The 27781-nt window shown below is 41.3% G+C and overlaps 1 protein-coding gene across 1 annotated transcript; it reads left to right on the top strand.

The window, feature by feature from the left end:
* The first annotated feature begins 302 nt into the window (after positions 1–302).
* slc6a2 (solute carrier family 6 member 2) lies at positions 303–27781 on the top strand. The gene is made up of 15 exons (XM_086107427.1): positions 303–406; positions 676–1085; positions 5994–6125; positions 6980–7217; positions 10708–10846; positions 10929–11063; positions 13538–13641; positions 15596–15720; positions 16222–16334; positions 17693–17821; positions 19563–19662; positions 20980–21080; positions 24336–24503; positions 25355–25426; positions 25522–27781. Exons 2-15 carry the CDS (start codon positions 788–790, stop codon positions 25543–25545), a joined length of 1878 nt encoding a protein of 625 aa, XP_085963553.1. The 5' UTR covers positions 303–406; positions 676–787; the 3' UTR covers positions 25546–27781.

Genomic DNA, 27781 nt, shown 5'->3' with positions numbered 1-27781 from the left:
TTTTGGCTTTGTTTTGATGTTTTCAGGTTGTGTGCAGGTGACAGGGTGTGCACCAACACGTGACGACATGACTGCGTTTGGGAAGGACTTTTATTCTCCGAAATAAATCTTGACAGAATGCATGCCCATGAAGCATTTATGAGAACTTGGGCTCTTCATGCACAACAATAAAATAAATAAATACAGGAAAAAGCACGTCCAGTCGAAAGTGGAGACAAAGTGGCCAATTGTGGTGCATCGATCACGTGGGTGGGAAACCCGGTAGAAAAAAAAAATCCTCTTTTAATAGCGTCTCTGGTTGGAGGAAGGCGAGTCTTAAAAGTTTCTTCAGGATGGGCCAGCTCCCTTCAGACGCATCCAGAGCAGAGCGGCACCGGGTCATGGAGACTTGTACTTAAGTTACCAAGTACGTGTTTTTACGCCGTCCTCACTTTCTTTACGATGCATTTTCTAAATGATTTTTTTTTTTATTGAGTGAGCTTGTTTGGTGCGTTTAAAAACTTCTTTCTCGAGTCTTGATTCGTTTGTGTCTTGTCAAAAGTATGCATTTGTTGGTGGCACACGGAAAAAAAAATGACATTGCCACACTCGCCAAGTGTATTTCTCCCCGTGCGTAATGGCGCAACTTTTACGCACGATCACTTAACCTTAACCTACCTCCTTTGCCCTTCGCAGCCCATGTTACGCGAAGGTGTCGCCGGCTCTTTTTCCCGTGGAGAGCACCCGCCCGCTCGCACACCGCCCGCACATCGCGCCGAGTGGACCGTGAGAGCGCACCTTTCCAAAGATGAACATCCAAGTTGTGCCCGAGAACAAGCTCTCGTCGGTGGCCCCGCTCAAACAATGCAACGTGGAAAAAAAGGAGGTCGAGCTCTTGTTGGTCAAGGACCAGAATGGCGTGCAGTACACCAGCTCGTCCATCGTCCCCGCGCCCAGCCGATACATGGGGCCACCCGGATCCAACTCCGAGGAGGAGCGGGAGTTGTGGGGCAAGAAAATTGACTTTCTGCTCTCAGTCATTGGCTTCGCCGTCGACTTGGCGAATGTTTGGAGATTCCCTTACCTGTGCTACAAGAATGGCGGGGGTGCGTACCACACTCTTTCAATGCATGCAATTCATAAACAAAAAATGATTTGGATCCAGAAATGTTCATTTTAGAATGATGTGTTTGCATGCACAGTGCATTAAAAAAACGCATGAGAGCACCTGTCATCAAATGGAGGTGAGACCATCTGGCTTTAATGCACACTCTTTCAGTCTTCTAAAATGAAGATATCTGGTCAGGAATGCAAGTGATATCACTTGACATCTTGATCAAGAAATAATGTGCTTTACAGTACTTTTTTTTTTTTTTGCCAGATACGGAATATTTCAATTTCAGCAAGTTAAAACTAACTTCTGTTCAGGGATGTAAGCGCATAATTAGAGTTTTGCATCTTAATCCTACAATGTGTTGTGCATTTTTCTTTTCTTTTTTTTTTGTGGACAACATTAATATTGGAAACAATCATACATACTGTTTAGCACGAATTGCTTACCACATTCTGGTGTAACGGCCCTTACAAACACTGTTTCCTAACCTTTATTGAGCTACAACACTCATTTTACACTAGGAAAATCTCACAGAACACCATCCAAAAAAAAAAAAAAAATCTGAAAAAGCATGCTTAAATCGTGACGATCTTGTCTCTATTTACTCACAAATTGACTAACTCGGTGTGAAATCTGGACTTCATTGAAAGTAAAGATATACTTGCAAGAAGCTATGACGTTTTTTTCCCCATGAAGATCAACAGGTGGATATGGAGAGTGATTCTTCCTTCTGTTAGGATATGTCACTGCGGTATCCGGTGAATCCGGAAATGCGCTCTGAACACGGACTGCTTCACTTTGACTGTTCGGAAACTCAGAGAGTTTGTTGGTGTATTCACCACCCCCAAAAAAAAAAAATAATAATAATAATGCCGGCATATGCTCTAGGCGCACTCATTGGGGACATTCTGGTGACACGGTCAGGCAATTGTGATGGAAACAGTTCAAGCACGAGCTACTGATTGGTTTATAACATCATCCGTGTTCAGAAATTAATGGGTGAGGAGCGCACTCTGGCTCTCATCATGGCGTCAGGGTATCCGAGTGAATTTCCGGAAGCACCCATATTAGTAATTCCAAGTCATTTTCGGACAAATTTATTGAAATCGGACATTTAAAACTAGACGTTTCTTTAAAAAGTTCATTCTTTATTATTGTAATGCCCAAAGTATCAGACCACGAGTTCCATTCAAGATGGTTATCCAGTGCAATGCCGAGGTTTTCGTACTGCGTAACGAATTGTGACTTTTGGAACCGTATTGAAAAGGAGACTGAAATTGATGCATGATCTCCCTCCCCAAGCTTGAGAAGGATCATGAGACTTATGTCACCCCCCCGTATTTAATTTCATGGGTGTTTTGTGAATTGCTGGTGCTTGAATTTATAGTAATGGACATAAAACATTCTTGTGGAGGCTGTTATTCTCACAACAGATAGATATGAGCCAGCTGCAATCTTAGAACGAGGCTGTGGTTTCTCATGGCGATGGTGCAAAAGGTACATGTCAGAATTGCATTATCCACCGCCGATGGAGGAGCCTTGACAAGCAAATTCCAGGCGGGCCATAAGATTGTGAGTTTGGGATACGCTCCAAGCGCTTCATGGCCAGTTATGTCGATCGGCGCTCTTGGTCAGAAGTCAATGAACTCGCTGGGTCTTGGCAGTTTTGGCACTGATGCGATTGTGGATGATTTACACAGGCGAGTGACTCCTTGGAGATTTCAAGGAAGGTGTTAATTATGTCAGGGAACGCAGCGGCTTACTGTTCTGCACACTGCTTATAGTATAGTTTTACAGATTTTGCCAAGGCCTTCTCTGACAGCAATTAAAAATGGTGAAAGACATCTATCTGACTCTGTGATGTTTCGGACAGATGAAGGGGCAGCATGATTCCGCCTCGTCGCTCTTCTCAGAGTTCCTTATCTCCAGATGGGATCGAGGACGGTTTCCGTCTGTCCTTGTGTGGGACACTGGTCATGGCCTTGATCCCGTGACATTTCTCACGGGAGTTGCCCCGACACCAGGGTCGCCTGAATCGTCTGTGTGTAACTGTATTTATCTAGCTTTTAACACTCCTTGTACTTTGCCTGTTCCTTTTGGTTGTGTCATCCTGATTCCAATATGCACATATATTTTATAGATGCTTTAATTTGTTGGAGGATAAGGGCTTGTCGTTTGAAAAGACTGGTGTTTTGGGGGGGGGGGGGGGGTTATGTGTGTCTGACTGCGTCGTTCCAGTTTGTGTAGATAAAAGAAACCTGCAAGGCCATGATACTGTCATGATGCCATCCTTTAACTGCACAATCCTGGGGCTTCTTGTTTTTGTTTTTTGTTTTGCAGGAGCCTCTAAAACATTATCGTAAGAGATAAACCACATTGTGGCCAGATTCTCCAGAGTGGCGAGAGCAATGATGAAGAGAAGGTTGTCTTCTTTGACAGTTTTGTAGCATAAGTCGAAAAACAGTCAACAGAGTGATAACGTGCGCCAGAACATTTTCACAGGACGGTTATTTACTTCTGCTAAGATAAACTTCGGGGCATCAGGAAACGGTGACTCAAGTTTTGAGGAAGAGTTTCAAAATAGTATCCAGTGCCCAAAATTTGTCTTCGAAAGGTGACAGTCAAAGATATCAGAGGGAGCTCTTTGGGCAGATCGAAAGGCTGATGGGAGATGCGGACAATTTCAGTATCAGACATACGCAAACTCTCACCTCCACTGTCCAACACCACTTGTCTCGGTTGAGTAGACAGACCCTAACCCCATTAGGCTTAGTCCACAAAAGCTGAAGGCGTCCCACCTCACTTGACAAGATGTTGTTGTCCAACCATGTTTCTGTGCCACAATACAGGCGCTCATGGAATTGTTACTGTCAGCTCGTTGGTTTTCATTTTGAGGGACTGGACATTGATGAGCAGTGGCACAGGCAGAGGAAGTTTAATTTTTTTGTTTCATCAGTTTTTGACAAAAAAAAAAAAACCCGTTAGATTCTCGGTTGCACTTTGTCCAGGTTGTTCATTTCTCTGGATTGGTCCTTATATGGTTCGGTATACAGTTTACTATACAGCTGCAGGACCTGTAGAAGACGATTATGTCTTCGAAGGCGGAATTATTATACATTGGATTTCACCAAACACGCCAATGTCATCGTCATGGTCGTGTCAGTGGGGTGAGTCTGTAAAACCACTAAGCAGGCCAACCGCGCACCAATAAGACAAGTGTGTGGTCGCCTTCAGTGTGGTGCAGTATTCGACACATCCATACAAATACTTGACCTCACTCATGATGAAGTACAAAAAAAGCAACAAGTGCTCGACTTGAGAGGCACACAGATCGCTTTATCCTTGCCTTCCAAGTGTAAGTCTCATACTTCGGCTTAAAATGGGAAAGTCCACATTTCAAATCACTTGGAAAATAAAGGATGAGGCTTACAACATGTTCTGCATCAATACAGGACAAACTGAGGGTTCGTGGAAAGTTTGGGATTGATTTTATGAGTTTGTAATGTTTGAAGGTCCCATAAAGCCGGTGGTTCACTCAGCAGGTTTGAGATAACAAACGGTGGACAGATTCACCTGAGGGATTTAACAGCTGCTTTTATTCAGGCTTATGTCTTGAAAGATTTTTAACCGGCAGCATGTGCCTCGTTTTGAACACCAGGCTTTGTTTTGGTTGGCTTCAAATGCTCTGGAGGATTTGTTCCCCCGGGCTCCATGAGAGAGACAGCTTTACAACTCAGCTGTTTTCTTATACGAACATCCCCTTCTAGTGAAAGCAAAAAACTTTGTCTGAACAATAAAAGTTGAAATGGGATTCCATGAAAGGTGGTTTGACACAGATAGATGGTGGATTTTCATTTTCTGGCAGAGAAAAAAACCCACCTTGGAGCTGATGTATGGACGGACTGACAAACTGATGGATGGTTGGAACTAGACGGACAGATTGGCTTTGGTTCTGGGTCACCAACCTGGTGTTCAGAGGAACCAGGTTATGACCACCAGGACCACTTGAGTAACCCAAGGGCTTGTTCTAAAAATAGCTCACTTAGTCAGTGTTAGTGGTGAGTGAAAATGGGATTTCATTGGAATATTGAAGAAGTGATCACTTACGGAGATCGATAGAAACACAGTTTTGCATATTGGTATTTGTTTCCTATGTTGTTGTATTAACATTTTAAGTGTCTTCAAATCGATGAATATCATTATTTATTCATAATTAAATATCATTTGAGGCAATTTGAGCAGATTTATTTCAGAAGTGTGTCAAACTGATCTGGTCTTCGCATCTTCGCATTAATCAGTAGCCAAAAAGTAACTCTGTTTCAAAAAGCTTGGTTCACCCTGCACAATAGTTAAAATCGATGGGCAGACAGACAGATGGATGAACGGTTGGACAGACAGTATGATGGATTTCTGAATAGAATGACAAAAAGAAGGCAAATTGGTCACCTGATCAATTAATGTACGGGCTGACCTGCTCGATGGATGGACAGATGAACGAGCTCCGCTACTGCACTGGCCTGCCAATCATATTAGCCCAGGGCAAAAAGCTATTTATTACTTGTACATAATGTGTCGTTTGCAACATGAGGGAAAATCCAATTACAGGAGATCATTTCCTCGTGCCGCGTGCCAGTCTTCCCTTCATGCGCCTATGCACGTGTTGGCTTTCCTCGAATGTCAAGATGGCCGCCTCTCTTCAACATACAAGTCCTCAGGCTCGTTCTACCGTCAACCTGTTGCCTCTAATTATCATTAATGGTCTTGTTCCGTTAGTTACTTAATTCTATTGTCCACCAAATCACTGTGACATTTCCACATCGTTATGTCACACATCCACAGGGTGCTTACGCTCACTTGATTATCTTCTTTTTTTCCAAACGCAATTATTTCTCTTTTTCAGGAGCTTTTTTGATCCCCTACATTCTTTTCCTGGTCATCGCGGGGATGCCATTGTTCTACATGGAACTGGCTCTGGGCCAGTACACTAGGGAGGGGGCGGCCACCGTGTGGAAGATCTGCCCCATCTTTAAAGGTGAACTATAATTTGCACTGCACAGTGTGCTCACAAAAAACAAAACAAAACAAAACAAAACAAAAAAAACATCATCATCCTGTGATTTACTTTGACTTCTGCATTTATAAGAGATAAAAAAAAAAACAATGTTGATGATACCAAACTTTGCCTTTTGAAAGATAATTACAGTCACAGTAAAGTATACATTACTCCCTGATCAGAACACTGACCTCCGCCAATGTGGAAACATGATAATTGGCTGGGCTGGCTCGACTCTACCATATTATTCACTTTGAGAAAGGCAAAAGGTTCCACCGTGATGCATATGAAAAAAAGTGAGAAATGAACGAAAGTGAAAAATTTGCAGTGCAACCTGCGTTTGTCTGTCATTTTGTCAGTCATCAGGTTACTTCCTGGTTCATGGAAGATGGCGATTAGACAACAGGGGTGTTCCAAATTTTTCTCTTGAGAAAGGCGAAAGACTCTATCGAGCCTCCAATGAGAAAAATTTGTGGTGCAACATAATTATGTTAGCTCATAGTTGTTGTTTTTTTCTCTCTCCACCATGTCAACAACCGTCCACCTCTCGGTCACTGATTTTACAGGGAATGAGAGGAACCGTTTCTATTGGCGGCGAATCACTTAGGCTGCCGTTTTAAACTCCGCCAAGCTGTGTGAAAATACCAAAACAAAGTCTAGCCCGCCCCTGCGCAGATTGAGACTGTACTTTGTGCCAGACTTTTGCAAGTCATGAAAATAGAGTCCCTAATGCCAAACGAATATACAAGTAACAGTAAAAAGACAATAAATGTGATAAAATGTAATAGTAATGCAGGTAAACTGTAGTTATTGCATATATCCTTGCCCCACAGGCGTAGGCTACACAGTGATCGTCATCGCCCTTTACGTGGGCTTCTACTACAACGTCATTATCGCCTGGTCACTCCACTACCTGTTCTCCTCCATGACCCGCGAGCTGCCGTGGCTGAAATGTGACAATCCCTGGAACAGCCCCAACTGCACCAACCCCCAGGCCATCAATGGCTCGGTCTTGGGCAATGGTACCTCGTACGCCAAGTACAAGATCACCCCAGCAGCAGAGTATTACGAGTAAGTCCGTTGTTCATACACCATTTTGAGTAGACCGAATTCATTCTTTGATTAGTGCATAGACAACACATCCCATACATATTTAACAGCTTGAAGCAACTTGATGTCAACTTCAGCGAGATACGTTCTGGTTGACCTTGTGAAAAAGTTACCGTTTTCACTCGTGGTGGTGGCATAACTAAACAAGTCTGACCCGATTACCAAAGACAGGATTCGTTTTCAGAGATTAGACGGATTAGACACACTTGATTGACAAATAAATCAGCAATTGAATCATGGCAGTCAAATCGATAGTTTTCATGTAACTTCATTCAGCGTTTCATTTAAAGGTGCTCTTCTTGTTTCATTGCTCTTTTAATCACCTCCGAGACAAGCCTGCATACACCCGACTCACTGCCATCATCAAGGAGCGAGCACAGCAGCAGAGCAAGCTCGCTGTTTAAGGGAAAATGTGCTTAGAGTAACTGGGCCAAAGGGACTTGGATTAATGTTACCAGCGAGCGTTTACAGGCTGCACGCTATCAAACGCTATCAGCTGGACAAGGAGGCCTTAGGGCACTGCAACACCGACACAAAGCGTCCAGGTCAGAGCGTTGGCTGTACATTTTTCATTCCAAATGAGTCTGTGTCCTCCAGTGGCTATCTGGCTCCCAGAAGTCCCCCGAAAATAAAAACAAAAAAAACCTTTGAATCTATTATCAGCCCTCAGATAAGGCCACATAAAAGTGGCCATTCGCAGATCCCTTTGCCTGGATGTGGTTATGTTTTGCGTGTCTTGTTTGTGCTTGGATGTTGTGTTGTGTTTCGCCGTTTATCAGGACAGCATCACATGCCGACTCAATTAAATCTAGAGGACAGGAAACAGACAGAAAAAGAGACTGAAGTCAAACACAGTCGGTCCTTGGTGCTTTACATTCTCATTTGGGCCATCAGAAAGGGTCATTGTCGATGAGTGCCAAACTTTTTTTTTGGGGGGGGGGGGGGGGGGGGTACAAATTTGTCCTTACCGGACTTAAGTAGATTTTGCGGGGTATTTGTCCTCTACTTGACCGTTTATTCTTCAGCTAACTTTTTATTTTTACTCCCTCTGCTTGAAAATATGGACCATATCTTTCCTTTCTACTAGCTATTATATGAATTCATAGGCTTGTTACTTTTTTGATACTCCACAGATGATGGCATGATGCAAAAAAAAAAAAAAGTAAATCAAGAACGGTAGAATCACTGCTGTTGAGGTCTTTACTGATTGAATTATGAATTGATGATTGATTGGTCAGTGATTTAATTAATGACTGACAAGCGAAATGTAGACAACAATAACGCAACACCTTAGAAGACATAAAATATAATATTTCTAAGCCACCGCTTTATTTTTGAGAATTGTTTAATGTTGTCGGCTCAGAAAACGATTCCTGCCGAAGACATTGGGCTCCGAAAATTCCTTTTTGTGCCACCGTCAATCCAGGTTTGCATTTTTGGGATGATATTGCACCTGTATGGAGTTTGACTGCGCATGAAGCAACACACCTGATAGTTCGGTGGCAGGAAGTAGTCTGCGCTGGGAGTAAAAACAGGCGCACTGTCATTTTTCTGCCGGGGCAATGGTCTAATTCAGTGTGTTTGTGAGTTTGCTAGACGCGCTAAGCCTCGCTGGCCATTTCTGCCTCACCCCCCAAGGAGGCACACATGGATGCATGAGCGCGGGGTGCAATTAAGGCATCATCTTAAAGGGGGCTACTGAAGTTTACGTCTTCATGCACGAACTCCAGTGAGTCTCATTTGCATGCATTCTGTACCACCCTGATTTCGATGCAAATAAAATCCCATCCAGGGACAGATGCTGCAAATTAGCTTTTGCTTTAAGCACTACGAGCCACTCACAAGACAGTTGAGTGACAGTTTGTCTGTTTTTTTTTTAAACTGTCCCTCTCAAATAAACAAATAAAATGATAGACGTCGCGAGAGCTGGTCCGGAAAACACAACCTTCCATCCCACAATACCGCAAACGCCCCTGGCGCAAAGTCAAGCAACATCCAAAAAGAAAGAGAAATCCCTTCCATGCGCACGATTAGACTGCGCTTTGCGCTAGACTTGCGCCAAGAATGAAAATAGGACCCATTGTCTTGTGCCAGCCATGGAAAAAAAACCCACACACACAATTTAATTTTTCCATTTTTTTCCCAACAAATAATACTTAACTGAGAGTAAAAAACAGTTTTGCCTTTGTACTTAAGTACAATTTAGGAGTTCAGGGAGAGAGAGAGAGACATCATGGAGGAGCATATCGTATTGTTTGTGATAGCCAAAAATGCCAGCTTCTCCATTTTATAGGTTTCTACATTACGAGAAAAAAAAATGCATTTTGGGGGAAAAAATGGCTTTAGAATTGAGGTGTAATTTAGACAGTGGCCCTGCACAATTCACAGTCTTTGTAAATACTCAGCGTGAGACTCTAACTCTCATTCAACGGTGAGCAGGTGTGAGATGATAGGCATCCAAGGGTCTTTCGAAATTCTCTCAAAGTCTTTTGATGGAGGACAGGTCGCATGAAGCCATTTTCTGGCAATACTGATCTCACCCAAAAAAAACAAAAAAAGTCAAAGAAGATACATGTCATTGTAAAACATCCTACTTTGGTCATCTTCCCAGAAACCGACTCTTAGAGCAGACAGTCTATAATAAAGATACATATGTGCACTGCTGTCAAATAAACCCTTGTTTCAATACTTCTACGACAGTTATTGTCTGATATGAATCTATTTTTCTCAGCTGAATTCCATCACCTACCCCCCCCCCCCCCCAACCCCTCCCACTGTGATCTGCTATATTTCCTGCTGGAATTGTTATCACAGGCCAACCCCATGGACAAAACAGATTACCTGCCATTATATTCCAAGTATCTGCCATTTTGCTATGAAGCCCATATGTCCTGTTTAACGTATTCATAGTATGTTCAGATTAATATTCTGTCGTTGTTGCATACAAACTCAATAGCATACTGTCATGATGTATCTTGACAAAACTGGACAGTGTTATCACCCATCTCGTTTCAATTTCTATTTCTCGCCATGTGTACATTCTTTCTTCTTGTTCATCTTTCCAGTGACTCTCCAAACAGTAAATCTGGCACTTGCGCACATGGGAAGTTAAAGAAGCCGAGAGGTGGTTTTGATAGCTTCCTTCTGGAAAGAATTTATACACAGATTTGGAGTATGTCCCAGACAACTTTATGCCACGTCATGACATCTTGTGTCCTATCTCATTCAAAATAAATAGGATTCTTCTCTGACATGGTCCAATGATACATGGCAACTTGACGATTGGTGGAAAATTGCAAGCCTCTACTGATTTTGTATTTGACATTCGACGTCTTCGTCATTTTGCGCCGAGTCTCATTCAAAACCAGTTCTCACTTGACGCGGACAATTATTTCTGAAAGACTGGATTGCTTGATCACAGTTCGTTGTATGTGCGTTTGTGCCAATGCAGACGTGGCGTGCTGCACCTCCACGAGAGCAGAGGCATCGAGGACCTGGGCCTCCCCCGCTTGGAGCTGTCGTTGTGCCTGGTGGTGGTGGTTTTCATCCTCTACTTCAGCCTGTGGAAAGGCGTCAAGTCCTCAGGGAAGGTGGGAACACGCCCACGCCTTGCTCTTGCTCCACTAGCACACAGTTCAGTTTCAAACGGATCTGGTCTGGTTTTCCCCTCAGGTGGTGTACATCACAGCCACCATGCCCTACGTGGTCCTCTTTGTGCTGCTCATTCGAGGAATCACCCTGCCGGGGTCCATGGATGGCATCCGGGCCTACCTGCACATCGACTTTAAGAGGCTAAACAATCTGGAGGTCAGCAAAAAGACACACCAGCTCAATGCACTAATTGAATACTAATGTCATTTTCCTACTGAGCTCAGTTAGAATGTGTTCTTTGTTGGAATTTTGTCTGATTTTGTTCTGCAGTTGTTGTTGAGACTTTAGGCTTATCAAGTCTTGGAATGACACAGTGACTCACTGGCATGATTTGTTTGGCACAGTTTTTACACTTCCAGATGCAGCAGTATGATTTTTTTTTTCTATCCAGGCTGTTGACTGGCAGTGGCTGAGTTTAGGCCCTGGCCATTTGTCATCCATCGAAGTAGAATCATAATTTAACCATTAATTCTACTCTTAATGGAAAAGAAAACAATACACCTTTTAAACAAAGCGTAGGCAATCTTTTGGACTCAATGAGAGGAATGATTTTTTTTAATGTACATTTGGGCCAGGTCATTTGTAGAAGAGGTTCAAATACATACTTAAAATTTAAATGTACAATACTTTATTTTAAGCATAAAATATTGATTGGATTGAGATGTCGACACTGTATCATGAATTAAGACAAATATAATTAACTACACAATTATTTCGGATTTTTATAGAAGATGAATAAAAAAAGTCCGAAAGGCATTTTATTGTACACATTAAAAAAAATAAAACAGCCGAATGAATGCAAGCTCTATTCTCACAGTCTTGATCATGTAAATGAGCCGGTTTTGAAAAACAAAGCAGTCCGTACTTTGCCCCTCCCTGATTTATACATGTTCTCCACATTAATGACAAATATTGTGATCAATGGTGACAAGCATGTGGCCTCTAGCCAGCCGACGGCTAATGTGAGAAGCTAACGGAGAAGTCTTCATCTTCATTCTGCTGGACATGTGCCCAAAGGGAACGTTTGGACTCAATGCACCACGCCAGTCACTGAAGATTCAAATCAAACTCCTTTGTTCATATCTGGAGCAGCACTACACATCCCTTTAATTAGACTTTTTTTTTTCACAATTTGAAACTGTTCCCAGGGGTCTTAATAAATGATTTGAGAGATTTTTCAGTCAATATACAGAAACGCATAGAATCACCACACACTTAAGATCCGCTAAATCAACTCAGCTTTGTTGCGATATTGAGCACATTTCCAACCCATCAAACACTTTCATCACCCCACCACTACCACCCCAAAAAAAAAAAAAGTCACAACTTTTGGATGCATTATTAGGGTTGGGAAGAAATGAAATATGTACGGTCAAATTCAAAAACATTTTCAGTAAATATATGTTAAAATAGGGAATTTGGGAAAAAAAAATCCACATTTTCAGCTTCCCATGGAAATTGAGGGAATGAACTTGAAATTGAGAGTAATTGAATTGAAGGCTATCACATTCAAGAATAAATACAATTATATATATATATATATATATATATATATATATATATATATATATACAGTATATATATATATTTTTTGTTAACGGACACCCGCAGCGGCTCCTCTTGTTTTGTGTTGAGAGGGAAGAAATTTACAGTACATTTGACAATAAAGTTTAATCCAATCCAATCCAATCCAATATTGCTTCATCATAAACAGACAAGCAGACATAAATCCAGTTTCCGAAATGGAAAAATTCCCATCAGTTTGCAACTTAAGATGTCATTTGAGGTTTCAAGACACTCAGAGACATCTTTCAGTGCAGGGAATCTTAATTCCTGGATGTCCAAACTGCAATTGAATGGCACATGAACAAAGCCACCACTGGCTAATTTAACCATACATAAGCCCCACTCCCTTCCTTAAAAGTGCAGCAGACATGCAGACAGCTCCTGCATCGACACATTCTCCAAATCAGGCAGATAAAAGATTGACCTGGTGGTTAAATTTCACCCTTAATCATTGAGCAGGCACTCCAGAGACCTGTACAATCAATTACCGGTACATTTTCCATAATATGTCACTTTTTAGTCTTTAAAATGTGAAGCTAATCAACAGGTGGTCAAACACACATTTTGCAAGCTTGAACAGAAAACTGTAAGGGAGCCTCGACACAGACTTGATTGTGCAATTGTTTCTTATTTTATCTTAGGAAAAAAAGAATCCTGTGGAAATAAATAGAATTGACTTGTGGGACAACTTGATAATATGAATGCTCGTAAGCAGAAGAATAGTTTTGTTTTGGGTATTCTACCAAATGCGTGTTCATTTGGTCAAATTTAGAATGCTCTTGATTTCCTAGTCGGAAATTGTGGACATTTGACTTCGAATTGGTATTTGGAAATCTGATTCAAATCATCAAGTGTAAAGAGCAATTTACATGCACAGGGAGGTAAACTGACCAGCACCTTCCTGCGGTAACGTTACAAAAAAAAAAGCTGAAGAAACTGTGGAGTTACAATAATTCTTTCGGTGTGCTTACTGAGCGGATATGGCTTCTGAGGTGTATTTTCTTGGTGAATTTTTTTAATGGTTTTTGTAATAAAAAGCTGTCTTGTGTTGTTTTTGCCAATAGGTGTGGATCGATGCAGCCACGCAGATATTTTACTCCCTTGGAGCAGGATTCGGGGTGCTCATTGCCTTTGCTAGCTACAACAAGTTTGACAATAACTGTTACAGGTAAGCGTCCTGTCCACCTACATACTTCCTGAAGATCTTAAAGGCTCTGGGTTAGAATTTCGGCTCTGGTCATCCTGTCTGGAGTTTGTTTGTTCCCCCTGAGCTGGTTTGAGTCTTGACCGGGTTCCTCGTCTTCCTCCCATTTGCCCAAAACATGAACATCAGGTTGATTGACACCTCTTAAATTACCCAAAGGTGTGAATATGAGTGTCAGTGGGTGTTTGCCAAATGTGTCCTGTGATTGACTGGCGACCGGCCTCTCACCCAATATCAACTCAATCTCAAAATAGCCTCATAATTAGTCGCATTTCACATTCAATTTTAACACCCTGGTTGAAATCATGATTTGGATGGGGCGATCCTGTTCCCCCTGCACCTTCTACTGCTGTGCCAATGCTGATTCCAGTTTACATTATCATGACGTCTATGTAAGAAGCTAGAGGGAGCGACTTGTTCAGCCCTGAGTGTAAAATGAATGTGAAGTCGACTGCTCCTGTAAATTAGTACATCAAATCCATGCATGTGGCGCACGGAGAGGGCCACATCACCAAACACAAATACACTCCTCCCCCACCTCGATAACTTGGCCGAGCGTTTCAGTACGCGCCACTTATCAGATGCCAAGATGGAAATGCTGTTCACTAAGCCGAAAATGTGCATCCAAAAAAAGTAAATGCAGCTCTACATACCTTTGGGATTTGACATAGTGTTACAGTTGTAGTGTAGACGTCGCCGCCAAGCCATGGTCGGAAAAATCTATTGTTGTGGGGAGGGGGGGGGGGTATTATGAGACTATAAGAGCTATAAACATTTGCACATGGTGTCAGGAGGGGAATTTCATTCTGGAGAGACTGATTTTTGAGAAGTGGGATTGACGTTCTTTATTAAGTCTAATGGGGCCGTCAGACAGTTGCAGCTCCTGGAGTCCAATGTCTGCTGTCAGCTGCCCGCCAAAAGAGTTGACGAAGATAGAATTTTACTTTTCCAAAATACACCACGGGGACGCTTGAGTCGGGACACCGAACCAATAGAACGAGAGGCGATTCAAGAGAAGAAGCATCAAAACAGAATTTTTCGATGACATCATTATGCGTACAGTGTAATTTGATCCATCCATCCAATTTCCGAACCGCTTGATCCTCACTAGGGTCGCGGGGGGTGCTGGAGCCTCTCCCAGCCGTCTTTGGGCAGTAGGCGGGGGACACCCTGAATCAGTTGCCAGCCAATCGCAGGGCACACAGAGACGAACAACCATCCACGCCCACACTCACATCTAGGGACAATGTAGAGCGTCCAATCAACCTGCCATGCATGTTTTTGGAATGTGGGAGGAAACCGGAGGACCCGGAGAAAACCCACGCAGGCCCGGGGAGAACATGCAAACTCCACACAGGGAGCCCGGAGCTGGAATCGAACCCGGTACCTCTGCACTGTGAAGCCGACGTGCTAACCACTGGACTACCGGGCCGCCCGTGTAATTTGATATCGCAGATAAAAATGATATGAAGACTCGCTGGCCAAGATTCAAGGGGGCTTACGAAATAAGTAACCACTATTCACACTCATATCAGCGACAGATGTTGTGAAGTGAGTCTAATGCAGGACAGCGTGGGGGATTTGACTGACTTACTAATGCGCTATCTCAGTGTTTCGAAAACACTCATGGCAGCTGCGACAGCTCCAAGATGTCACCAGCGAGCTCTCGCCTGACGTCAAAATAGAAGAAGAAAAAAAGGTGATGCTCCAATCATCTCTGAGGTTTCCCGAGTGCGTCCGAGGCAAGAGCGTTGTGAAATTGCGCTTTGCTTTGAAAACGACTTAATAAATGCAACCGCAATGAAACCGGATCATTTCCTGTGTCACTCATGATGATCTCTCACCACACTGAACTGACTCACCCACTTGTTAACAAATAATATTGACAATGATGTGTTAATTTTTTTTGTCTCTCCAGGGATGCTCTGTTGACCAGCACTGTGAACTGCGTCACCAGTTTCTTCTCAGGGTTTGCCATCTTCTCCGTGCTGGGCTACATGGCTTACAAACACGGAGTGAAAATTGAAGACGTGGCGACTGAGGGTGAATCAATACATCGTTTCCTCTCAATTACATTTGTCACCAACGGTATAATCGGAGGGATGCGAATTAACGATGAACTTCCCGGAGCAGAAATTGGCGACATTGAACACTGATTGTGTTGATAGTGTTCCCCCAAAGGCAATTCTCCGATTCACACTTTTTTTTTTTTTTTAGAATTCAATAATGATCTGGGCATGTGTCAAAATGCACAACTGATTATTTTTTTAATGTTTTTTTTTTAAGGGATTGTTTACATTTCCCTCGGAATATTCTAAACTTTGTCTTCTATGCCAGGGTTTGTCATATGTTATGGAATGGATGTTGATATTCCCATAAACTCCGTGGCTTCTTTAAGCACCCCACAAAGTGACTAAATTATGCAAATTATTTTGCCGAGGTGCAAATTATGACTTGCAGACCCCCGAAGCCCAGTTTGAGAAAGAAAAATGAACGTCTGGATCCATACACTATGTCTTTACATGTTTGCTTGTGCATGCACAGGGGCAGGATTGGTATTCATCATCTACCCGGAGGCCATTTCTACCCTTCCAGGCTCCACGTTTTGGGCTATTGTGTTCTTCATCATGCTGCTGACGCTCGGCATTGACAGTTCGGTAAGTCATAAGTGAGAACTCAAACGTCACAGCTTCCAAAGGTAGCTATGGACGCCAATGTGACCGAATTCTGTTCCTGTAGAGGTGCAATGATTAATCTCCGATTTCTGTCGACATCCAAGAAGGCAAACAGATTTTTTTGTAGTTGTTGATTCGAAATAAAAACTTTTCGAAACATCTGCTTTCACTTTGAAGAACAAGGATCAACATTTTTGCCTATTTTCTGTCATGTCACAGACCAAACCAGTAACTGAATCATCATGTTTCATTTTCTGCATTGCCAATTTGGCAAATTTTCTGTTTTTGAATAAGGGGATGGAAAATAAAACTTTCATGCCGTAAATAATTAACAGATGAATCGATTATGAAAATAAACGCTTGTTGCGGCCCGACTAATTTATTTTTCAAGATAATCCCAAAATTGGATTGGAACAATTGGAATGGGCATCGTAATTGATTCGTCGGTCAAATCATCTTTAATACATGAAACAATTGTGTAGAATTGATTGTCAACATCAGGACGCAATGCAGAAAAATGAATCAAGTGCACAGTTGATTCAGTCTCAACTAATTTGCTGTCTAAAAAAAAAAAAAATCCACTTTGATAATAGCTCATTTCTACACAACCATTCACAACTCTAGCGCTGGACAGCATAGAAGAAAATATCTTGATCGAGCAGCATCTAAGAAGACAAAAATCTTCTTAAACGTATCATGTTGTAACATGACCACTTGCTTTAATGACACTGCATTAGTCACAAAAAAAAGAAAGGCAAGAAAATATGTGATTGCCAGAAAACAGCTTTTACCTTTTCCATTATTTTTATCGGAAATATTTTTTATTATTTATTATTTTTGTTGTTTTTTTTAAATTGTGAAATTAGTTTTAATTAGGTTACAAAAAGGTTATTTTCCCAAAAAAATACCTTTCAGTTCTTTATACTCCATTTTTTTCCATTTCTGTATCATTGAAAAAATACCTTGTTTTTTTATTTCTAATTGTCATCATATTTAAAATATCATATTTAAATAACAATGAGCCAAACGTTATTTAAACAATGCTTTGAGCTATTGTCATGATTTTTACTAATAAAACAATGAACATCATTATTTTACAAATGGTGTGAGCTATTGCTAAAGACTTTAATACTAAAACAAATTCTGAATTCAAAATTAAATATGTTAAAAAAAACAAAAATGCAAAAAGAAAAAAAATATCATTCCATTTTGATTCCCTCTTTTATTTGTGGGTGACAATCCACAACCCAATAAAAACGGACCCAGGATCTGTTCTGCATCCCTATAAGGTGCCGATCAAAGTCATGCGGCAATCCATCTGTGTGTGTTTTGTCCATCAGATGGGCGGCATGGAGGCCGTCATCACAGGCCTGACAGACGACTTTAAGTTCCTCAAGAGGAACAGGAAGCTTTTCACCTTCGCCACAGCCTTTGGCACCTTCCTGTTCGCGCTGCTCTGTGTGACGAATGTGAGTATCACAAGGTTCGCCCATGATCTGGGCTTCACTACCTAAATAAACATGTGCTTGTCTTGCTTTTATAACAAACTTTAATTGTTGCGATTACTGAGAGGGGAACTTCGAATGTCAAGGCTTCAATTCAGACTCTAAATATGAAACCACAACCCTTGTTTCACACTCCAATTTGATGCTGATTCTTATCAGATTGCTGATTCTTAAGTCATAATACTGTTTCGAAACAATTTTTTGGCAGAGTTCATTTCGTAATTTGAAATCCTCACCCGGACTTGAACCACAATGGCCTGGGCTGACGCTGCAATCTCAAAGCCTAACTTGAAACTCTAACCCTGTCTTGTAACCGAAGGGTAAAACCCTAACCATGTTTTAACACCCTATTTTAAAACGCTAATCTTGCCCTTGAAGCTATATTTTCAATCCCTAGCCCTACAGTATATTGAAACCCTCTCTTGAAATTTTGACCCAGGTTGGAACCCCAATAGTGAAGCCCTAACCCCAGTTAGAAACCCAAATTTAAAGCCCTCAGCCTGGCTTGAATCCCAAATCAAGTTTGGCAACCCTAATTTGAAACTCAAACTCTATTTTGAAACCCTAGTTTGAAATCTTGAGGGTTTAACGGTGTACCGGTATTTAAATTAAAAACCTGAACCCTAAATGAAAACCCTAACCCTGACTTGAAACAGTTTTTTTTTTTTTTTTTTACCATTATTTGAGGAAATATATTCCCTAATTTTTAGACTACAAGCCACTTCCTTTTTTTCCACGCTTTGGAGCCTGTGACTTTAAATGTCACGCGATTGATTAATTGGTGGATTTTTCGTAACAAGCTTCCTGACATCAAAACGTTGACCGACAGTCTCATCAAATCTGACCATTGAAATTGCTGAACACGTTACAGTGGACCAATAACACGGTTTGATGTTGCACTTATACCAAATCTTTGGCTAATAAAACGAAGCGGCCATTAGATATTTAAAAAAAAAAAAAACTTAGGAGGCTACATGAGGAGGAGCCTTTGAAGGACCCAGCTTACAAATTTGGACTCAGCTCATGCCTTGTTTGTATACTATGAGCACCCAAAATATCCATTTGTTTTTGTTTTTCTTTCCCCGCCCATCATCGGATCCTTAAATGAAGAATCAAAATTCAACATTGACCTATTCAGTCATCGATGATCCGTTAAGATCTGCTAGCGCGTATCAAAGCACGGTGGAATAGCATCAAAGGTGTCGCTGGCTCCAAGGAACTCGTCATATCTCCTGCTGCCTGGAAACATCAAAGACGCTCCTTTAAATTGAGCGATCAAAAGCCGAACTCAGATTAACCGATTAGCATTTCAGGAAAAAGGCCGCCGGGATGCGAGAACTGCTCCCTTCTCCCCAACTTCTGTCAGCCTTCCCGATGGTCGCAAAATGAATTGTTTGCCTTCTGTTAAAGAAATTTGGAAAATGATTAGAAAAGTGGACTAATGTCCTCCGCCTGCTTCCTCCCTCACATGAGATTTGGAATGCGAGATACAGTACAAGTCAAAGAACCCACTCACTAAAATGACCGCCGACATGCACCGCTGAGGACTCGCTTATCCACTGGTAAATAATTAAATCTTTTAAAGAGAGACCATTGAATGCTGAGCGCAACAACGTTTTGATTTCGCTGTCAAACAAGCAACAAGGAAAAAACAAACAACAACAACAACAAAAAAAACCCTAAAGACATTTCCTTGCCTCTTCAGGGGGGAATCTACGTGCTGACTCTGTTGGACAAGTACGCCGCCGGGACATCCATTCTTTTCGCCGTGCTGATCGAGGCCATCGGCGTGTCGTGGTTTTATGGTATGGAATTTCTATGACCCCGTGTCCCCGCCTTTGAAACAACCTCACCACGTCCTCCATCTCGTTAATTGAAACGGAACGATGGAAAAGCCGAGCGCAAGTGTCGATTGAAATAACAACAACAAAGCGTTTCGTCCTTTGAACGGAAGGTGACACGAAAGAGCCGCGTGAAATGCGTTTTACCTCCCAATGAGTAGACGTGATTGCGATGATTTGATGCCGGATGTCCATACCTGTAATGAATTACCGAGGATTTCAGAAACAGATGCCGCTTTTATTGGCGAACTTGGGTAGATTCTGTAATTAAATAACGATTCAATCTAATCAGCCTTTTTAAACCTGCTTCTTTTGCTGTTTTTCCAATTGGCTATTGGATTTGCTTAATCCGCTTCTTTTTTTTTTTTTTTTTTTTTTGCAGCAGCATATTAGGTTGGTCACCTTTGTGTGACCCTCCGGGTGTGGCCCGGCAGTACACATGCAAGGGTTTAATGGAGACCCTTCGAGGAGATTGGATAGGAAATTGCCATTTTCCATTGCCAGATAAGAAATCTGTATTCTTTAATACGATTTGGGAATTCACTCAAAGTTCTTTTTCTCCAGATAGTTGAGTTTGACGAACACAGTGGATTGAAAAAGTTTTCCCAGATGGAAAAATGCAAGTCATTATTTTTTGGGGGGATTATTAAAAGAAAATACTCAACTGTTCCAAACCATAACATATGGAGTAAATGAACAGTTTACGGTGGCTGTGAAGTTTAGATACACCAGTTAAAATGTCCGATTTTTTTGTGATATGAAAGGCGAGACAAAGAAAAATCACTTCAAAACTTTTTTTAACCATGAAATGCGACCGATAAACGTGCGATATTTTCAAGAGGGGAAGCAGAAATAAACTGCGGTTGCACCACGGCGCACACCCTCTTATAGCTGATGATTCTTTCTTGCAAATGTCGCTGACTGACTTGGGATTGTTCAGAATTCTATCTGGCCGTCGCCCGTTTTGAAATGATCTATCTTAGGCTCTTGTTTAGATCACGGATGTCTGACTTTTGTATCCCCAGCAGATGTAGTTTAACAGGAGTCGTAAATGCAAATAGTGGCCACGGTGACGACAAGGTGTGTATCATGGGTGAGGTGTTCATTGGAAAAGGAAACTTTTTTTCCAGACCTTAAATATTCAAGTATTAGAATCGGCCAATAAAAACGTTACTTCAAATTTGGTGATTTTCTTCGAGACATCGGCACAAGTCGGTCGGTGAGCATTGTCTTATGGGAGCACATGCAAGTTGGCTTGAAAAACATATCGTCTTCTTTCAGGCGTGGACCGCTTCAGTGAAGATATTGAGCGGATGATGGGCTTCAAGCCAGGACTTTACTGGAGACTGTGCTGGAAGTTTGTCAGCCCTGCTTTCCTTTTGGTGAGGAAAATACGGTATACTGCATACAATGGATACACACATCTGTGTTACATACACGACATACAGTACACGGAGTAGATGGACCTTGTTTAAACAGTGCTTCACATTTGACCACCGCCACCTCTTTGTTTCAAAGATCGTCCAACATCATAAGAATAAGAATAAGAAACCCTTTATTCATCTCACAATGGAGACATTCCCGATTTACAGCAGCAAACTTATGAAAGGAAGAAAGTAGAAGAACAAAAAGTATAGGAGCTGCTGAAAAGGCAGCCACTCTCATCACATCATGAAGCGCTTTCAGAAGGACTCATTTCAATTTCAGGGAGTTCTTTTTTTTTTTTTTTACCTACTGCTATATTGCACGGTGCAGCCAGAACTGGAGTACTGCTTTGCGATGTTGGCTGTGCCCACATTTTTTTCCCCCATTCATTCCGGGGTGGAATCACAGCAAAACAGCACACCAAAGGCAAAACATACTTGCGATGTTGATATTTTTTAAGATGACTTTTAGAATCCAAAGAACTGCGCCTCTCACTCGAAATATGGCTCCGGGTCACTTGTGACCCTCGTGAAGATAGGCGCTACAGAAAATGGATGGATGGAGGAATACTGAGAAATATTTAACCACCGTTTCATTTGTTAGCGCCCGTTGGAGTCACTTGACTGTCAGGAAGGCAATGCGTGGACAAATGTCAGTGATTCCTCACTTGTTGTCAAATGAAAAAGGCATAATATAATGAAAGCGTTGCAGCAGATGATTAAAAAAAAAAAATGATGAAGCTCATCAGGTTACATCCTTCAGTCATTGTCCAGAGATGAGTGTCATGATGACTTGGCTTGAATGTTTTTGGTTTTGTGCTTTTAGGATCTCGTAGGGCTTTTTTTCTTACTGGAACTGAGTGGGCTCCAAAAGTTACAACCCCCACTCGACTGGCCAATGACTTAAAAAAAAGAGAAAAAAAAAAGGCTAGAATGCACTTTACAAGCATGGGTCTCTGGTGCAATGTCAATGTTCGATCTGAATTATTTTTGGAATCAGAAGGCCAGAAATTCCTAGACATTCTTCAGCATTTTGTCAAAGGTTTTTCTCTAAGAGTAGAAGTTGGAAACTCAACTGATTTATTTTTATTTATTTATTTTTGACCACTCTCAAACGTTCCGTTTTTTTTTTTTTTTTCTACTGAGTGGTCGGGAAAACTATCATTCAGCATCGGAAGACGATCTCCATCCACCACTTTTAGATACCTCTAGGCACGCCGCACACTGAGTGACACGGACCAAACCATCGGAACTGTTGCGGAACTCGTTTTCATTCATTCCCGAACATGGTCACTGTTTTGTTTTTGTTTTTGTTTTGTTTTTTGTTTTTTCATTCCTTCACAGGAGTGTAACAGCAATTTATGCTTCAAATGTTTGTCATTTTCACTTGGTCTGACGGTCACCCACAACATCCAGGTGCCCCCTCATTGCTGCTTGCAGCTCTCAATTTGCCCTTTATTTTAACTTTTATCAGATGGCGATGGTGTACAGATGATTTGGTCCATTCTCCAGCGGCCCGATGCGTCTCACACGAAACAAAAAGCATTCCATATGACATTCACGCTCTTCTTTGATATGAACAATGTCATTGGGAGCAAACCGTAGCCGACGCTAATGGAGACATCAGGAAGGCTCTTGCCAGCCATCCCATCTGTCGAATGTACTTAACACCTTGACAATGCCCAGCTCAACACACACCAACATGACAGCCGCCACCTCCGTCGCCAAGCCAACTTGCCTCAGGCTGACACAGCGCGGCTCCAGCGCTTTCATAACTCATTTATCGGCCGCGTCCTTCGAAGGATCAAACTACTGGGAAACAAAAGCACTTAGTAGCAAGTGGACAGTTATTGAAGCACTGAGAAAAAAGATAATATCAACTTGATGGTATATACCTGAAACCTTAATCTTAGCGTGAATAGAATTAAACGCCATGCTGAAGCTTGATACATAATGGAGAGTCGCTATTATTTAAATTTTGCTGCTCGTTGTGTTCAGAATGGTGATGAATTAATATTAGCAACAAATTGTGAACATTTATACCCTATTCCTTGTCAGCAACACGACCAAATCAGCGTTGAAGGAGATATCCTCCTTCAGATGAAGAAGTTGCAATGCCGCGCGTTGTGTTTTCAGGTACAAAATAAATCAAAGTCAGGGCGGCAACCGCAACGATTGCGGAGTTGGGCAGGCAGCGTTGCTGGTCGCGCTCCACCGCAATGCACAGGACAAACAAATCTCGGTGGTGGCTAGCTTGATTGCCATTTTTTTTTAAGCTTAAATTGCTTTAATTGCTCAGTGAAATAAATGAATACTGTACATACGGTGCGTGACCTTCTGGTGTTAACCTCCGTCTTCATTTTAGCGTCTCTTCTCCTGAAACGCGTTCATGATCGTCCCCTAACGCCATGTATGCGTTGCTGGTGCTGCGTTCAAAATGATTAGCGGAGCATAACGTCACGTGCAATTAGCGGCCAATATGGAGAACCCCACACAATCCAAAGTTTGGCTATAAAAGTGCACTAAATCAACATCGAGGTGTGTTATTCTACCTTCTAGGTGCTTTTCTCATCCAAATTAATTACAAGCAATTCATGCACCAATTTGAGAGAGCCAATGAGAGCTGAGCACACCGCACGAGCGGGTTTATTTATTTTGGACTCTCTATAGTTTAAGAGGAGTCATCAACCGCAGCGTCCCGTAAACATTTGGCAATCCAATTATATTTTTATTGTTTCATTGTCATATGTAAGTGTATGACTAAAATCAAGGTACAGGATTTGCATTTGCTTTTATTTGGCTTTGTTTTACTCTGCTCTCAGCAGCCGTGTTGAAATTGCAAATGAGAATCTCTTTTCAATTGCCTTACCTGGATAAATGAAGGTGAAAGAAATACACTGCAACGATTTGTCGACGATTCCACTTTTGGGTCCCATACAGATTTGGAATGTGCGATTTAGGATGTTATCAAAGCTCAACATGGCAGGATATCATTTTCCTGGAAGTAGGAATTCTGGCTCTCGCTCACACTTTTACTCTGCAACATACTTTGAAACCCATCTGGGATGGTTTGTGCCACAAAGAGTGTAATAAACGCTGAGATTTGAAGCATTTAGTCATTTCGATTCTACTGATGGCAGCACTTTCAGTCGACCCTTAATTCTGCATTCCGCATTGACTAAAGTCTTTTTTTCCTTGTCCTTCCCTTGGCAGTTTGTGGTGGTCGCCAGCACGGTGACCTCGTCGGGCCTCAAGTACGACGATTACGTCTTCCCCCATTGGTCCAACGTCTTGGGATGGGGCGTGGCCATGTCGTCGATGCTGTTTGTACCCGTCTACGCCGTGTACAAGTTCTGCAGCGTCCCTGGAACCTTCAGAGAGGTCAGTGAAACTCATTTGAGTAAGGTAAAGAGCAAGGGACTCATGTGAGGGCAGCCAGTGGGATGTTTATAGATGCCAATTGTGACGGAACACATCACAAAAGAAGTTAGATAATGGCAGCCAGCGTAATTGCTGTTGTGGCTCTGCTTTGAAGCTGGAAAGGGGATGTTTCCCCCGAAAAACATGTCCAAAATAAGCACTTCGTTTTCGGAATCAAGCCCACAAGAATTTACGATGGCAATCATCAAAGTACTGGAGGCTCGTTTTCATCCCTTCTGTGTCAGCGTCACTCTGCCGTAACAGCGCCCGCATCCCGGTAATATCCTCATTGGCACTTCCTGTTGCACTCAAAGGTTGCTTCTCCGGTTGTCAGAGGTGTCATTTCCTCCCACTATCACCCGCTATCAGCTTTTAAGTACATCCGCCGTTTGTGATAATGGGAGTGTTTGAAGATGGGAGCATCAAGCTCGCATTTGAAAGATTGATTGCATTCCTTTTCCACCAAGGCAAGGCAAAGAAGCTTTATTTCTACAGCATATTTCATACACAAGGTAACTTGGTGTGATTAAAAAAAAAAGAAAGCTTCAGAAGTCTGTTTGGCCATCACTTTGATTCAATGTCAAATAAATCTTCTCCATGAGAAATAATAATACATATTAATTGCAATTTAGCGTTGTTTATTTTTGCATGGGTGGCCCGGTAGTCCAGTGGTTACCGCGTCGACCTCACAGTATAAGAATGTTCCAATTTTGATCTCATCGTTGAACAGCCTCCTGAGTTCCAAGAGGTTTCACTGTGTACTATATACATGCTGTGATTGTTGACAACCATGTCATCGGATTGTTTTGCAGAAAATAGCCTATTGCATCACTCCCGAACACGAGCATCACTTAGTGGCTGAGGGAAACATACGGCAGTTTAAAGTAAGTTGGGGTTTTTTGTTTTTGCCAAAAAGTGGCTGCTGTTCTTTCCAATATTCTTGCAAACATTTTCTGTTTTCTTTTTTTCCATCTCTCAGCTCAGGCACTGGTTGGCTATCTGATGAATACTCCCAAGAATCTTTCAGCAATTGTCGCCATTCCCAAGACATGACGGGCTTTTTTTATTTTTTTTAAACCCTGTTGTATCACTCTTGCTACTTAGCAGGGCTTTTTTGGGGGGCCAGCACTTGATATCAAATTAGTCCGCAAGTCATTTCACGTCATTAGATACATGTACTCGTAGACGATGTTTCCTATTTGCATTCATTTGACTCAACTTCAGCAACGTCGACTGTTATCTCCCGCAAGGCACTGAATCAAAACCAAAAGTTGACACGCGACAGACTTTTTATTTGTTACCTTTTTTGGCCTTATGAATGTTATTGTTGTTCTTATTTAAATGATCATATTTGCTAGAATGTTTGTTTGTTTGTTTGTTTTGGCTTATCTGTGCCTTAATCAAGCGAGACACTCCGTTTATTTTCTGTAGTGCTTTTCGGGGAGCGGTTAAAAAAAATTTGTAAAAGTTAACCTTATTGACTCAGGAAGCCGCAGCACCCCCACACACAGACACACACACACACACACACACACACACACACGCACACGTATATATATATATATATATATATATATGTGTGTGAAAAACAGGTCGCCAAGGGAAAACAAAATATCCATGCAAAACTCCAAAGAGAAAAAATAAATATGCTGAATGTGAGGTGAAACTTCAGTGGAACTGTATGAAGCTCTTTGCAATGAAGGAGTCATAAGGCCACTCTGAAAAAACAAAGTAGTATATATATATATATATATACTGTATGCATATATATTTCCGCTAGAGGAATAAAATTGACATTTATGAGAAAATACAAGATCTTGTCTACATGTTATGAGGAAAAAAAAGTCATATTTTGTGACTGTCTTCATCAATATAGCTTTATTCTCTAAATGAACTTGTTCACACTATATTATCATTTTAAAACATATTTTTTTGCTTTCTTTTGTGATAAAAAAAGACATATAATCTTGAAAATAAAATATAGTTTTATTCTCCAGAAATCGATCATATACCCATAATTAAAGTATTCTTGTATTTTTAAATCCGCCACTGCGCACCTGCTTGCCTGCGTGTGCAAAACTGTACGGAGGCGGGGGCCTCCGCACAGTATTAAAACCGTGTCTCGCTCTAGATTTGTTCTGGGTGCAAAAATAGAGTCCTGAGTCTTGCAGAAGTACAACGTTATTTTCTTAACATTACGGTGATTAGTTTCTTAAAAAAAATATATATATATATATATTTTATTCTCGTAAAAATCAACCTCTTTACTTTGAAAAAGTACAAATTCACTCTCAGCTGATTCGCAAATAAAAATTGCCATTGCAATATTGTGACTTTATTCTTGTCACATATTTTTGGGGGCTTTTCAGGGTGGTCCTAACACTCCTTTGCACTTTTTGTAACGTTTGCTTTGTGTCGTCCAGTGCCTCTAAGGCGTAATAAGAGAGATGTGATTGTGGTTGTTGGGCTTTTTAAGTTTCCGTCAAGCAGGATTTACCCGAAACAGACCCGACCTTACGTAAATACGCACGTATCGGCGTAACATCAGTATCCATGAATGGTTAATGAGCATGAATCAATAAAAACGTGTGATGATTCATAAAATTGTCCAACAACAACCCCCCAAAAAAAGCCTGTTTTGGGCCCCTCATCTGCAGATTGGGAAGGAACACTGTTATAAAATATGCTGCAATGTCACATGCATCTTAATTTTTTTTCTTCCTTGTTGCCATACAAGTGCCATGAAGAAAATTAAGCTCCATTTTCTTTTCATTTTAATTCATTTTTTAAATTGACTGGTCAACTTTACGGAAAGTGAAGCCACACGGGATATATATATATATATATATATATATATATATATATATATATATATATACATTAAATGTGTGTGTGTGTGTGTGTGTGTCTGAAGTACATATAGAATATAAAAATCTATATTCTTTTGTTATATCTAATCTTGTATTTATCAAACTGTTTATAACAAAATGTGAATGTAAAGTATTCAAATGTCCTAAATGTCATATCATGTGTGTTCGATGTGTAGCAAATATTCAAATAATCCAAACTATTCTACAGCGTAATCCTGGTCTACGGAATATTGGACTTTCCTGGACTATGTTTACAAAAATATCGTGTCTAATAATACAAATATCCTATAATGTCCTGTTCAACGTGAGTGGCAAATATCTATGAAGATGTAGTCACACTATGATAATAAAGTATTTCTTCTAGACTTA

This window comes from Hippocampus guttulatus, chromosome 3 (genome assembly GCF_054856545.1).
Source record: "Hippocampus guttulatus isolate MCC_2025c chromosome 3, RoL_Hgut_1.0, whole genome shotgun sequence".
In the NCBI taxonomy this organism is placed as follows: Eukaryota; Metazoa; Chordata; class Actinopteri; order Syngnathiformes; family Syngnathidae; genus Hippocampus; species Hippocampus guttulatus.
The sequence above is the reverse complement of the archived record's forward strand: the minus strand, read 5'-3'. Positions and strand labels throughout refer to the sequence as shown.

Bases quoted from the DNA above. Each gene is read 5' to 3' on its own strand.
- slc6a2 (XM_086107427.1), top strand. From the start codon at position 788: ATGAACATCCAAGTTGTGCCCGAGAACAAGCTCTCGTCGGTGGCCCCG. The intron at 1,086-5,993 runs GTGCGTACCACA...TCTCTTTTTCAG, and splicing joins GTGCTACAAGAATGGCGGGG to GAGCTTTTTTGATCCCCTAC. The intron at 25,427-25,521 runs GTAAGTTGGGGT...TCCATCTCTCAG, and splicing joins GAAACATACGGCAGTTTAAA to CTCAGGCACTGGTTGGCTAT.